This window comes from Heteronotia binoei, chromosome 2 (assembly GCF_032191835.1).
Source record: "Heteronotia binoei isolate CCM8104 ecotype False Entrance Well chromosome 2, APGP_CSIRO_Hbin_v1, whole genome shotgun sequence".
Classification (NCBI taxonomy): domain Eukaryota; kingdom Metazoa; phylum Chordata; class Lepidosauria; order Squamata; family Gekkonidae; genus Heteronotia; species Heteronotia binoei.
In genome coordinates this window covers 111,800,756-111,815,511 of record NC_083224.1, presented here as the reverse complement: position 1 = coordinate 111,815,511, position 14,756 = coordinate 111,800,756, and the positions used below count along the sequence as shown (strand labels likewise).

The following is a 14,756-nucleotide window of genomic DNA, read 5'->3' as shown; positions in this document are numbered from 1 at the left end:
TGATCTGGGCTGAGTAATGATAGGGCTACCATGTCCAAGAAATATCTGGGGACTTTGGAGGTGGAGCCGGGAGACTGGGGGTGGAGTCAGGAGCAAGGTTGTGACAAGCATAATTGAACTCCAAAAGGAGTTCTGGCCATCACGTTTAAAGGGAGTGTGCTCCTTTTAAATGCTTTCCCTCCATTGGAAATAATGAAGGATAGTGGCACCTTCTTTTGTGGTTCATAAAATTGGACCCCTGGTCCAATCGTTTTGAAATTTGGAGGGTGTTTTGAGGAGAGGCATCAGATGCTATGCTGCAAATTTGGTGCTTCTACCTCAAAAAACAGTTCTCCCAGAGCCCCAGATGCCCATTGGTCAATTCTCCCTTACACCCTATGGGAATTGGTCTCCATGGGGAATAATGCAGTGCCCAGCAGATGTTTCCTTTCCCCCTCTTCCCACTTTCTAATGACCCTGAAGTGGGGGGAGGGCCTCCAAACCAGGGGATCCCCTGTCCTCACCTGGGGATTGGCAACTCTAGTTAAGAGTGTATATTTTTTTTTATTTATTTATTTATTTATTTATTTATTACTTTGCATTTATATCCCGCCCTCTCCGCAAGCGGACTCAGGGCGGCTTACAGTATCATAAAAACAATCAATTCCATAAAACATATAAAACCATAATACATTTATCAGTTTAAAACTATTACGCTATCTCAATCCAGTCTGGCGGTATTGGGTTCTGACTATGACCACCAGCTTCTGTAGGATGTCCGGTGGCAGCCCATTTTCAGTCAACCAGAAAAGCCTGAGGTAGAGTGGGCAAATGAACAGAACACGTTGTGTGGTTGCTGACTTAAGACAGAGACCCAGCTTTCGGAAAATCGTGATAAGTGATGTCGGGCCAGGGGATTCCAGTGCTCCTGGGGAGGGGAAAGTACAGTGGTGGGAACAGGCAGAATGTGAACGGAAGGAGTACGAGACACAAGAGGGCTCGCCCCCCTTCCAGCCTGTGTCCCATCCCAAGGATGGCAAGTGGGACGGCCAAGTGGAGACACTCGCCTCCGTCCCTGGTGATGTGCAACGCCAGGTCCATAAATAATAAAACCTCAGTCCTGCAAGAATTTTTCATCAGGCAGGACATGGACCTGGCTTGCATGACGGAGACCTGGGTGCGGGAGGGGGAGACAGTTGCTCTCTCCCAAGTAGCCCCGCCTGGGTTCTCCGTCCTTCTTTTCAATAAACCTTTTGAATATGTAGACTTCTTTTCAATAAACCTTTTGAATCTGGCAATGTTCTCTGGGCCACATAGTTCCTCAACCACCTTAGATCACACTACATTAAGAGGGAAGTCCTGGGAAGGGGGAAGGCAAGCAGCTAGGGCATGGGTGCCAGTCCTCCAGAGAAGCAATTTGGTCCATGTATTAACCAGGTGCTGGGTAACAGGAGACCAGAGGAGGAGCCTCAGGTTGAGAAGGACGCCAGGAGTCTGTCCCTCTTGCAGGAAGACCCCACAAGGACAGTGGTGGCAGCAATACCAAGTGGCAGGAAGCAGAATAGCTCCCTCCAGGAGTTAGCAACCCAACAGAGGGAATAGGCAGAACAAGGTCTGCAAGGAAAAGCAGGCAGGTTCCACCACAGTGACCACAGTACTTCCTCTTTGTTTTTGTTTGTTTTTTACATTTTTATATTCTAGATTACTGTTCTCTTTGATGTAAGAGTGCTCAGCATCATGTTTAATCTCACAGTTGAGTGATAGAATGACTACAGATCAATCATATTCAGCAATGTTTGCTGCTGGGTAGTTGGATGTATGTTATAAATATGTCAAAAGGTATAATCAACATCTTCATCAAAGGTGAACTAAGGGCTGTGATTTACCTAAGACAAGTACCAGAAAAAGAAAGTCCCTCATAAACAGCAAACAACAACCAAATGAATCCTGTGATACAACCAAAAGACCTAAAAAGACAGACAAATTTACAGTGTAATCCTATGCAGAGTTACTGATTTCAATAGACTTAGCCCAAAGTAAGTTAATTGTAAAATAAACTTTCGTAGGCTTAGATCCAAATAGGCAGCCGTGTTGGTCTGAAGTAGTAGAACAAAATAGGAGTCAATTGCATCTTTAAGACCAACTTAGTTTTATTCAGAACGTAAGCTTTCGTGTGCATGCACACTTCTTTAGGCGAGGAATGAGGTACAGTAAGCAGAGCCACATATAGCTGGTGGGGTTTGGAATGGCAAGTGGTACAAAGTTAAGAACCAGTAGCAGAATAGTAAAATTAATAAATTCAGAAAACCTTTGATCTGGGTTGAATTAGCATGCGAAACCATAAAACAGTAACATGTCAGAATGTGAGAATGCCTGTTAATTATTCTATTGCTAATAAACCTGGGTCAGAAAGAAGGCATTTCTTTCCCAGAAGTTTTTCCTGTCCAACTAATTAACCTTTTAACATGTAACATAAATATATACATCATTCTAGTTTGCCATTAGGAAAAAATACATTAAAATATAGTAGAAGATGGGTTTAATATATGTAATGACATAAACAGCCAATATCCCTTGTTTGAGTATGTCAGTACAAAAGCATTATTGTGATACACTATCCTAAAAGAGAAATACATTGGAATACTGTGGATATATCGCCCTACTTGGTGAAAGCGGGTTTAGCATATGTAATGAGATAAAAAAACAAATAACATCTCTGTTCAGTCCTGGGAAGGTATTTGTTCCAAGTTTCATAATAGTTTGTAATTCAGCAGTTCCCCTCTCCATTCTGTTCTTGAAGTTCTGAGAGTAGGTTTAGCATATGTAATGAGATAAAAAAACCAATATCCCTGTTCAGTCCTGGGGAGGTGTTTGTTCCAAGTTTCATAATAATTTGTAATTCAACAATTTCTCTCTCCATTCTGTTCTTGAAGTTCCTTTGCAGTAAAACAGCTACTTTGAGGTCACCCACTGAATGCTTTGGAAGGTTAAAGTGTTCCCCCACAGGTTTCTCAGTTCTGTAATTCCTGATGTCAGATTTATCCTTTGGCGGAGGGCTTGTCCTGTTTGCCCTATGTAGAGAACTACATAGCATTAACTATACCATTTCAGGCTCATTCACTTGCTCATCTTCCAACATTATATATGCCATTAAATGCCAACAATGCCCTTCAGTTCTCTACATAGGGCAAACAGGACAAGCCCTCACATTCTGACATGTTACTGTTTTATGGTTTCCCACGCTAATTCAATCCAGATCAAAGGTTTTCTGAATTTATTAATTTTACTATTCTGCTACTGGTTCTTAACTTTGTACCACTTTCCATTCCAAACCCCACCAGCTATATGTGGCTCTGTTTACTGTACCTCATTCCTCAGCTGAAGAAGTGTGCATGCACACAAAAGCTTACGTTCTGAATAAAACTAAATTGGTCTTAAAGGTGCAATTGACTCTTATTTTTTTCATAGGCTTAAGCACTGGTAGGTAGAAGAAGCATGTTGTCATTTGCAAGAACTCATCTCCTTATAATTATAAAATGGTGTTTTCACCCAGGCATTCTCTAGCTGCTGTCCAAGTTATTAATGTAAGCTGGCAACGTGCAAACTAATTATTAAAGCTCTTATTTTCTGGCTATGGTTGGTTATGTAAGTGGGAAGTAATTTTAATTCCTATGCAGTACATTACAGTTTAATTAGATGTTCCTAATGCTAGTTTTAATCAGTGCCCTGAATTATTGGGATGGGATAAGATACAGGGGTTAGTAATACTTCCCATTTTGTGAAGGTGTTTGTGTTCCTGAGCTGTGAGGACATTAACAGGGATTACTTATGTAAAGCATTTGTTTATCACCCACCAACAAAATGTTGTTGCCTTGTTAGTGGAGGCTGCATGTTATGCTATGCAAGAGGGAGTAATGAATACTATGCAAGAGGGAGTAAAGGAGGATATTCAAACCAATTAAATTGAAAAGAGCATTTCAAAGTGGCCAAAACTTATTATCCAAACTGGAAATGGACCAGCACAATATAGAGGTGTGCCTGCTCAGCTCAATCCAGCAGGTTTTTCTCCCAGACCTATTGATTTTGCCATTCCACATTAGAGGCTTGAGCTGCAATTCCATTTAAAAGAAAACAAAAATAATCACAAAAGAGTTCTGGAAAAAGTCAGAACAACTGGGAGAACACTGACTGGCAATGAATTGCAGCAGCATCACCTGAAATCTCCTTTAAAACTGAATTAATTGGCAATTTTAGATGAAACAGCCAGTCTGTGTAGGAAGATTAGAGTATATAAAACTTTTCTGACATATTTCCCCTAAAGTGCAGATAAATTGATAAGCTTGCACAGGAATGTGCTTTATCATTGTTACAACTTTTCCCTATGATTTGCCATTTCAAAAAGATCCCTAGAGTTTTAGAATATTTTTCACTTTTAGTAACTAGTTTTCTCGTTAGAAAAGTTCCATGCAATTCCACTGAAAAAAGAACTGAAAGAGTGCCCTCCCCAAAATAATGGAAACTATGTCTGCTGTTTTAGTACCGAACCAAAAGCATCCCTATTGTCAAAGTCAACAAGATAACATCTGAAAGCGTCACTCGGCGAATCATAATCTATGGTGTTCAGGATGAAAATGGATCCAACATTCAAAATTTTGCCTTGGATATCACACCACCACCAGAAGTGATTTACAAATCAGAACCAGGTACCAGTGAAGGCATGAACGTGTTGGGAATTGTAATATTCTCTGCTACAATGGGTATGTATTTTTAATCCATAAATCAAATACATTTTGAGAAAAGACAGTATTTCTGTTTAGCATTCTTGGTGTCATTCCAGTGTCCTTACTGATTTCTCAAACCTCCAGTTATCAATTAGGATTCCTCCCTCTCCCATTTACTTCTTTGTGTAGTTGGATTAATTTATGCAGCATAATTGAAATTGCTTGAGAATAGCATGTTGTTCTACATTGCCCTTGTTTTCCTCATCTAGATATTGTTATTTACCTCTGTAACTGGCCACTCATTCAAAAAAGAAGTTTGTGATCCAGTCTTTGTGGCTGGGCTCATGTACAGGTAGCATCTCTATATATGAAATTTTAGGTTGCAAAACTAGAATCACTGAGACAGTGAATTTGTCTCAGACAGGTGTTAAGTCTTCATCTACGGATACAAATGCTTCTAAAAGGGATGAGGTGTGGGAGTGGCATAGTATGTGCTTGGCATGTAAAAGGTCTCAGGTTCAGTCCCAGACCTCTCCATTAAAAAGGAACAGATAGTAGACAATTTGAAACACCTGTATCTGAAACCCTGGAGAGCTACTGCCACTCTGTAGACAATACTGACCCTGATGGACCAATGGTGTGATTCATTATAAGGCAGCCCACGTGACCATATGTATTTTACTCCCTTCCTGTAAATGTGATTATGACATTAAGTCATAATTAGCAGCATTAAGTGACAACACCAGGGACCATCCTCTGGGCAAAGGCCCAAACCAGTGAATCAGCCAACTCGTGCTGTAAGTTCTTAGCATGCTCCCAAGGAAGCTAGCTTGTTGGTGGCATAAGTTATGGCAAGGCAGCTTGAAGAAGAACTGGGTACAGAATGTAGGGCCACATTTTTTCATGAGCAGTTTTCAGATTGGGAACCATAAAAATTGTCCACATTATTACTCAGACAACCAAATTCCAGAGTATTTGACTGCACTAGATGACTTCAGAATTTAAGGTTAAAAGAAAATGCATTTGGAGCTCTATCTTAGAAGGTGTTCTCTTGCACCTGCACCATGGAAACAAATGAATACTGCATAGTTGTGCTCTTGTGCAGGTTCCATCCATTTTGATGAAGTATGCACAGGTACAACATTTGATTGGAAATCTATGGAAATGCTTAGTCAATGTGGGGCTTAATAACTTTCCTGTATTATATGCAGTTTTGTCAAATGCAGTTAAATTTGAATGTTTAATTTAAATGCTTGCATGAGGTTCTGAACTGCTATTCATATTTTAATCTAAGATTTAATTTAGACTGTGCACTCAATGGGATTCAGTCCAGCAGTTCTCAGTGTGTCCTGCAGAGAGCAGTAGAATATTTAACTAGCTTAATACTCTTTTCTCAAGCTCATTTGTCTCTTGATTTGAATAATATGAATTTTTTAAAAAGAAATCACCTTAGCTTTCCATCACACTCTTTCTCAGGCAGTGGAAAAGGCAGTAGGAGATCGCAAGAAAAGCTGATTGGGAACATATGTCCCCAATGGAGGAGTCCCTATGAGCACTGGCATCATTATCATTTAGGCAAATATGTTAGTTATGCTCAAGCCCATGTTCATGTTTCAGAGGGCCAAAGTCTCATCCTCTCACTTAATTCAGATGAATGCTCTGTTAGACCAAATGACAGTGATCCTCAGAATAGGAAGAAGAGAGTTCTCCCTCTCTTTTAACTTTCAGCAAGAAGGCTCTTGCTCTTTCATAATTAACTCAACCGGACTTCAGACACTAACTGCCTTCACCTTTCTACCAGGAAGAAGATTAGCATTTTTCATAAAATGTAGTGTAGGTTTGCAATTGGATACATACAGCCGGATAAAAAAGCACTGATGTTGTGAAATGGCTGGGCTTGGCAGCTTATTCTTCTGAAACAGGAAGTAAGCAAAATCTGGAACCCATCTTGTATACACAGATGTGTGAGCTCAGAGATTCAGCTCATTATCAGCATGAACTTTTTATGCAGCGTGTGTATTCAGTTATTTTTATTTTTTTTAATTCTGTCATTTCTGCTAAATGCATTTTTGTTGAAATGGTTCCCTGATTGTCTTAGCCTGCACTTTTCTAGTCCTTCACCTCAAACTAATGCTACCTTGTTCTCAGCCAGTTTAGTTTCCCATTGCTTCTAATCTCTTTCTTCTCAGTACCAAAGGTAGATCCTTACATTCAGAGAGTGTTTTCATACCTGAATAATTGGCTTTGAGCCTGTCTAGTGCTAAGTCTGTGGATATGTGATCACTGTTAATCTAAAATAGAAAGTATTTGTAACATGAATGTGCATTCTGGGCAATGAAAGTTTTATAATCACATTACAAACTAATTTACAAAAAAACACTTGAAGCCTTATGGGAAAGCACCCAGAGCCTGCTACTTGCTGTTGTATGGGAGGATCTTTTTATGAGTGCACACACTGTTGAATGGTTTTGTGGTGTTGGATGTCTTTGAGAGGCTGAATGAATACAGATGGGGAATAGTAAAAGCACAACCACCACACCTAACTGGATGTCTAATCCTCAGAATAGAAACGAACAAAATAGGGATCATTATGATTCTACAGATTCCTTGCATAAGTGGTATGAACCTACCACAGAGCAAGTCAGGTCCTGCCCAGAGAAAATGAAAACTAAACAAAACAAAAATCTGCCACCAATAAAAGACAAGGGGAAGTTAAAATTTTGTTCACTGAAAGGTGGTCTCAGAATGTGTATCTAGGTGGGACAAGTGTAGGAAAACCTCTTCCTCCCTCCCTCCCTCCCTCCCTCCCTCCAAACTTGCAAGATGACTGGGTCTCATGAAACTTTTGGGTCCTCAATAGATCACTGGCCACTTGATTGGTGAAATCTTGGCCATGACTTGGACATGGAAGAACACATAATTATGCTTTCAGCTACAAGACATTGATTATCACTTGGCCAGAGGGGTGTTTGGGTGGCTGACTGAGTCACAAGCAAGGCTGGTGTTGGGTTTGGCATTGCTGGCAGTTGTCAATGCCTCTTGAACTTGAACCCTGCCACTGTTCAGCTGAAATGAGAGCAGCCTACTCTCTCTTTCTGGATGATGACAGTGGTAGCACTGGATGTCTTTGCATGGAACAGAGCTGCCCACCCTTTAAAATGCATACCACCCAAAATGGAGGTGGTAGCTTCTTCCCCTGTCAGATACTTAGAGGCCAAGCAGCACCAGCTCCTGCATGTCACTGTCCATTATTTGCTCACCTGCTGGAGAAAGTAATGATGGCTCCTAGAAAGAGGAGCAGCTGTAGCTGCCAATCAGAGGGAGAAGGCAAACTCCTCCACAATAATTAAGAAATGTCAACAAGGAGCAGCAGCTTGTATTCACTTGCCAGCCTTCTTTATCTGTGTCACACAGCTGTACCTGGGAGGGGTTAGTATCTTGGTCGGTGTGATGGTAATGGAAGGGTTAAGAGAAAAACTAAGAACTCAGAGAGCCTGAGTCAGATAACATGAGGGTGGGGGCCGGAGTGCTCGGAACTCTCAGAGGGAGTGATTGACAGTTAACGGCTGAGGGTAGTGAGTGACTAACAGTCTGAGTGAGACTGCTGAGGAGAGCAGTTGGGTTTGAGAAGGAGCTGAGACAGGAGCTGAGGGAAGACTTCGAGCGAAGTAAAGCTCACTGCTAGCTCTGTAGAGACAGCCAAGGAGAGTCACAGTGAAAGACCTGAGAGGTCACAGAACCATATACACTTCTCTTAAGAACTAAAGAGGTGGATGAGGGAAAAGATGTGGGTCTAGAGGAGTCTGAAGGGCTGGAAGTAGAGACACCAGTCAGCTCAAGAGAGACCAGGCACATTACGCCCAAGAGGCCAACCTAAAATAGTGTTGGAGAGTGAAGAATATATGAACTATGTACCCTGAGAGAGACCTAAGTAATATCTGTATTATAAGCCTGAACTATTTAGCAACTGTTATCTATCTGAGTTACAATATAGCCCATGTAAATATCTCCCATTCCCCAGTTGGAGACTGTGTGTGTGTAAATAAAATTCTGTGGTTTGCTTTTAAGTTCTCTAGTGCCTGTATATTGGGAATAACCATCAAAGCTGCTGTGGTCCCCTACATATTGAGTGTCCATCCATCTGAAAACAAAACAAAACCCCCGAAGAGACTAAGATTGAGAAATCCATATTATACCCACCCCTAGTGTTCAGTAGTCGTGAGGTAAAATTTAAAAGAAAGACTGAGGCTGAAATAGGGGCTGGGGTCGCCATAAGCTGCTTATAGAAGTGGACAAAACAAGACAGCAAGGCGAGCTGTTAAAAGTGGTTGCCAGCGTCGGGATTTCGAAGAAAAACCCCAAAATAAGTGTCACTTTGACACACAGAAAGTAAAGGGACACTGCAGTAAAAGAATTAAGACAGTTTTCAGAAAAATTCCTGTCAGAAATGGCACCTCCTAAGAGAACTACCACAGCCACTGGGGATGGACAGGCACAGGAAGAGATTCCTGAGGAGAATCCTAGTCAAAGCATGGAGGCTATGAAAATACAGTTAGAATTGGCCAGAATAGAATCAGAAAAAGAAATTCAAAAGGCCAAAATTCAAGCAGAACACAGAGAAAGGCAAGCAGAAAGAGAGAGAGAAATACAAATGGCTAGGCTGGAAGCAGAAAGAGAACATAGAGAGAGAGAACACAGAGAAAGAGAATCAGAGAGAGAACACAGAGAAAGGGAATCAGAGAGAGAACATGAGAAAAAATGTACAGTTTGAAACTCCAGGAGATTCAGGCGAGGCCAGAGTTTCAAAATGACACAAGAAGTGAAAGGCGCCTCACAGAAGAACAAAAGAAATTCCCTAACTATCAAAAAGGGGATGATGTAGAAGCTTTTCTATTTAATTTTGAAAGGACCTGTAAAGATTTAAAAGTTGCTGATGAGGACAGAATGATCTATTTGAGACCTCAGCTTTGTGGAGGGCTGTGTGAAATATACTCTGAACTGAGAGACGAGGAGACCTCTAACTATCAATTGTATAAGGAAAGGGTTAGAGTCCGCTTTGGCTTAACAGCAGAGCAAAGTAGGAAAAAATTCAGAGAAATCAGAAGAAAGCCTGGAGAAACATACTCTCAACTAGGATGTCGGTTAGACAGAGCCTTTAACAGATGGGTAGAAGGGAGTAAAGTTTCCATATTAGAAGACTTGAAAAATGTAGTGGGCTTGGAACAGTTTTATAACCAAGTCCCCTCTCAGTATAGATGGGTTCTGAGAGATAAGAGATTGAAAACAGTAGAAGAAGCAGCTGTGATTCTAGATGAGATAGAATCAGACTTAGGGAGATCAATGTGGACTGCTCCAATGAAGAAACCCTGAGTTTGGAACTCTCCAGAAAAGTCTGGGGCGGGTAACAACAACCCTGCAAGGTGGTGCAGTCCACCTCCATATAAAAAGACTGAGGCTACTTGTTTCCAATGCGGAGAAATAGGACATTATATTAGCTCCTGTCCATGGAATGAAAAAGGGAAGAAGACACCACCAAATAAGACAGTTAAAGTGGTGCAGTGTCAAAAGCAAGAAGCAGATACAAACCCCTCACTTCCAGAGAACACACCACCAGAAAGACCCACTAGTGTTTTGAAGGTATGGAAGGTGCAGGAAGGCTTGAGTGAAGAGTATACTGAGACTGTGACAGTAAATGACCAGGAAGTCAAAGCTTATAGAGACACAGGTGCACAGGTTTCCCTGATACAACCAAGATTAGTACGAAGTCATCAGTATTTACCTGGGAAATCCTACACCATAAAAGGCATTAGAGGACCTGCATTTGAAGTGGTCCTAGCAGAAGTTCCTATCAAGTACAAAGAGTTCCAAGGCGATTGGATAGTAGGAGTGCTAAATGATATAGGAACCTCGCTTTTAGTAGGCAATGATTTAGCTTCTGAATTAAAGAGACAGCAAGCTAATCCATTAAACATTGTTAGGAGAAGCAAGCCAGAGCCATCAGCTGATGAGTTGGAATAGCAACCAGAAGAAGAGGAAACAGTGTTGCAGACCATCCCTGCTGCAGAATTCCTCAGAGAACAACAGCAAGATGACAGCCTGAAAGAACTGTGGCAGAAAGCTGGGGTGAGTGATACTGAGATCACAATTGAACATCCGTGCCAATTTAAAGTGATAGACCAAAAACTATACCGGGTAGCGTTAAAAAGAAAACATAGCATAGTCTGGGAAAGAAAGAAGCAATTAGTCCTGCCAAAAAAGTATAGGATGCAAGTGTTGGATTTGGCTCATACAACACCTGTGGCCTCTCACCTTGGCATCAATAAGACAAGGGATCAAGTGCAAGAACGGTTCTTTTGGCCAAATATGGGCAAGGACATAAGGGCTTTTTGTAAATCGTGTCAGGCCTGCTAATTGGTGGGGAAAGCCCTGGATAAAACCAAAGGTCTATTACAGCCAGTCCCTATAGTCACCGAAGCCTTTGGGAAGATAGGAGTAGATATTGTTGGTCCTATCTCTAGAGTAACCAGAAGGGGAAATAAGTACATCCTTACCATCGTAGACTATGCCACCAAGTTTCCAAAAGCAGTTCCACTTAAAGACATTGAGGCTGAGACCATGGCGGAAGCCCTGCTGAATGTGTTTGCAAGATTGGGTTTTCCGAAAGAGATGGTGACTGATCTAGGCACCACATTCATGTCTAATGTGATGCAAGAATTGTTGAGAGCTTGTGGGATCCAGCATGCGACCACAACGGCATACCATCCACAAGCAAATGGATTAAATGAAAGGTTTAATGGCACCCTGAACCATATGTTGAAAACCTATGCATACAAGCATCCCAACGATTGGGACCAGCGGTTGCAACACCTGCTCTTCGATTACAGGGAGGTACCCCAAGAAAGTTCCAGGTTCAGCCCATTTGAACTACTATATGGGAGACAAGCCAGGGACCCCTTGATGTTCTGAAGGAGGCGTGGTCCGGGAACGAGGACATCCAGAAGGCAGATGTCATCTCCTACCTATACGAACGACAACAATATCTGCAGGAGGTGAGGATGGCCGCTGCAGACAACATGAGAAGATTGCAACGACGGCAGAAACAGTGGTACGACTACAAGTCCAGAGATAGAGAGTTTAAGCCAGGAGACAGAGTACTGGTTTTGAAACCCAGGAAGAAGAACAAGTTGGATGTGGCCTGGGAGGGACCTTATACCATCACCCATATGGTCTCCAACTTGAACTATGTAGTAACCCTAAGTGAGAATGGTGAACAATGTAAAGTATTCCATGTAAACATATTAAAACCTTATTTTGATAGAGGTAATTTGGTATTAATAGCTAAGAAGGGAATGTGTGCGGGAACTGAATTGTCAGGTTGGGGGGAAATATCCCAAGAAGTTACCATCAGTGAGGTTCAGTTTGCCCCTTCTCTTACTGGAGAACAAAGAGGCCAATTACAAGCCATATTGGGAAAGTACCAAACCATTTTTTCAAATGCACCAGGTAAAACAAATTTAGCATGTCACAAGATTGACACTGGGGACTCAAGGCCTGTGGCACTCCAACCGTATAGAGTGACCGGCCCGAATGCCAAATATGTACAGCAGGAGGTAGAAGAAATGTTGAAATTGGGTCTGATTGTACCATCTGAAAGTCCGGGGGCCTCACCTGTAGTCCTAGTACCCAAACCTGACAAAACCATAAGGTTTTGCGTGGACTACCGGAGAGTAAATAAAATTACGGTACCTGATGTGTATCCAATGCTTCGCATAGACGAGTTGGTGGAGAAAATTGGAGCTGCCAATTTTATTACAACCTTAGATCTAACAAAAGGGTATTGGCAGGTGGCTATGGACCCTAAAGATCAGCAGAAAATAGCCTTTGTAACTAAAGAGGGACTCTTTGAGTTTACAGTACTACCATTTGGGTTGAGGAACGCTCCCTCCAAGTTCCAAAGATTGATTGATAAGATGTTAGTGGGACTTAAGGAATTTGCTCTTGCATATATTGATGATATTGCTGTTTACAGTGCTACATGGAAAGAACATTTGCAGCATGTGGCCATTGTGTTACAACGAATAAAAGATGCGGGTCTCACCATCAAAGCATCTAAGTGTCAGCTAGCCATGGCACAGGTGAAGTATTTAGGGCATGTGCTAGGAGGAGGTAAGATAAAAGCAGATTGGGGAAAGGTACAAGCCATACACGAGTGGCCCAGACCCCACACGAAGAAACAAATTAAAGCATTTTGGGGCGTAGTAGGATACTACAGAAGATTTATTCCTGAGTTTAGCGCTATAGCAGCACCGCTATGTGGGTGCACAAAGAAAAAGAACCCTGATCCAGTAAAATGGAATACAGAGTGTCAGAAAGCTTATGAGCATCTGAAAGTGGTTCTGACCACTGAACCAGTGTTAAGAACTCCAGATTTTTCCAAGGAGTTTACCCTCTTTACTGACGCATCTAATGTTGGGGTAGGTGCAACATTAAGTCAACAGGGAGAGGAAGGACAATATCATCCAATTCTTTATTTAAGTAGGAAACTGTTAGACCGAGAGCAACACCTTTCAGGGATTGAAAAGGAATGTCTAGCAATTGTATGGGCAGTAGGAAAATTAAAACCATACCTATGGGGAAGGAAGTTTACACTATGCACAGACCATTCCCCCCTGAAATGGTTAAACCAGGTGAAATATACAAACAGTAAACTAATAAGGTGGAGTTTACAGCTCCAGGATTATAATTTTGACATACAACATATCCCTGGAAAACAAAATGTAATTGCGGATGCACTGTCGAGACGAATGTAAATTTTGAAAAGTTGGTTTGTATTATGACATTATTGAAGGTATTATTACGTATACATGAAGAAAAATGTATATAGTTATGAATCTGATGTTATAACATAAGGTGTGAAGTTATAACGGAATATAACCCAAGTAAGTGTGCCCATGTACCCACAAAAGGCTGAGACCGTTTGCCTTACGCAATGATTCCTTTTCAATCACTTTTCAATACATGCACCAAGTATGAATAACAAGGGTACTTAGAACCCAATCCACATCTGCTATCCCGTGTAGCCCTGCAAGTGCTTTGCTGATAACACCTGGCCCCTTCCGTCCAACAACTAAAGAAAGCGACCAAGCAACACCACCATAGTCACACTGGCCCCCACCTGGGAGCCCTAATAAATCCATGACATCCTGTTTTTTCACCAGGAATTTTTCCAGCTGCTTTAGCCCTGCACAGCAACCTTTAGGGGCTTGTAGTGGGTGGTTGTTAGGGGCCAGCTTTGCCCATGGCTTGTCTAGCACTGCCACAGCCAAGCCCAATGCAAACAGCCCCCACCCCCACCACCACACACACACCTGAAGGAAGTCCAGGTGGCAGGGAAGGATTCCGCGGGAAGGCCAGATAATGTGTTGGCTGCTCCAGTAGGAAATGAGACTCAGCAGTCCTCCCCAAAGCAGCAGTATTGAGGATGCTGGACAATAATAATAATAATTTTAATAATAATAAATTTATTTTTGTATCCCGCCCTCCCCCGCCAAGGCAGGCTCAGGGCGGCTCACAGGACATGGTATATACCATGATTACAATAAAATACAATCATTACTATAAAAGACAGTTAAAATATAGTTAAGTTACATTCATAATTTAAGTTAAATAAAACAGTTAAACCATTACAGATTATCAATTAAGGTGCTACAGTACGATATATGTATAGGATGGCTAGATGTCATTTCCCGGGTTCCATCTTAAAAGCAAGTTGAAAGAGGACGGTTTTGCAAGCCCTGCGAAACTGATTTAGGTCTCGCAGGGCTCGCACTTCCTCTGGTAGTTGATTCCACCATTGGGGAGCCATTGTTGAGAAGGCTTGCTCCCTCATTGTTTTCAGTCTGACCTCCCTTCGTCCAGGGATTTTTAAAAGATTTTGAGAACTAGATCTCAGTGCTCTCTGAGGAACATATGGAGAGAGGCAGTCCCTAAGGTAGGCAGGTCCTCGGCCATATAGGGCTTTAAAGGTAATAACCAGCACCTTATAACGAACTTGGT

General features: G+C 41.8%; 1 protein-coding gene across 3 annotated transcripts in view; it reads left to right on the top strand.

Annotated features, from left to right (window-relative positions):
* Positions 1-14,756, top strand: part of SLC1A7 (solute carrier family 1 member 7) — a 123,928-nt gene that overhangs the window by 62,290 nt on the left and 46,882 nt on the right. For 2 of the 3 annotated variants that reach the window (XM_060231846.1, XM_060231844.1), the window contains one exon: positions 4,517-4,736. In XM_060231846.1, the coding sequence (XP_060087829.1) occupies positions 4,517-4,736 (220 nt within the window). The remainder of the gene's footprint in view (positions 1-4,516; positions 4,737-14,756) is intronic. The other variant, XM_060231845.1, reaches the window with a different exon arrangement.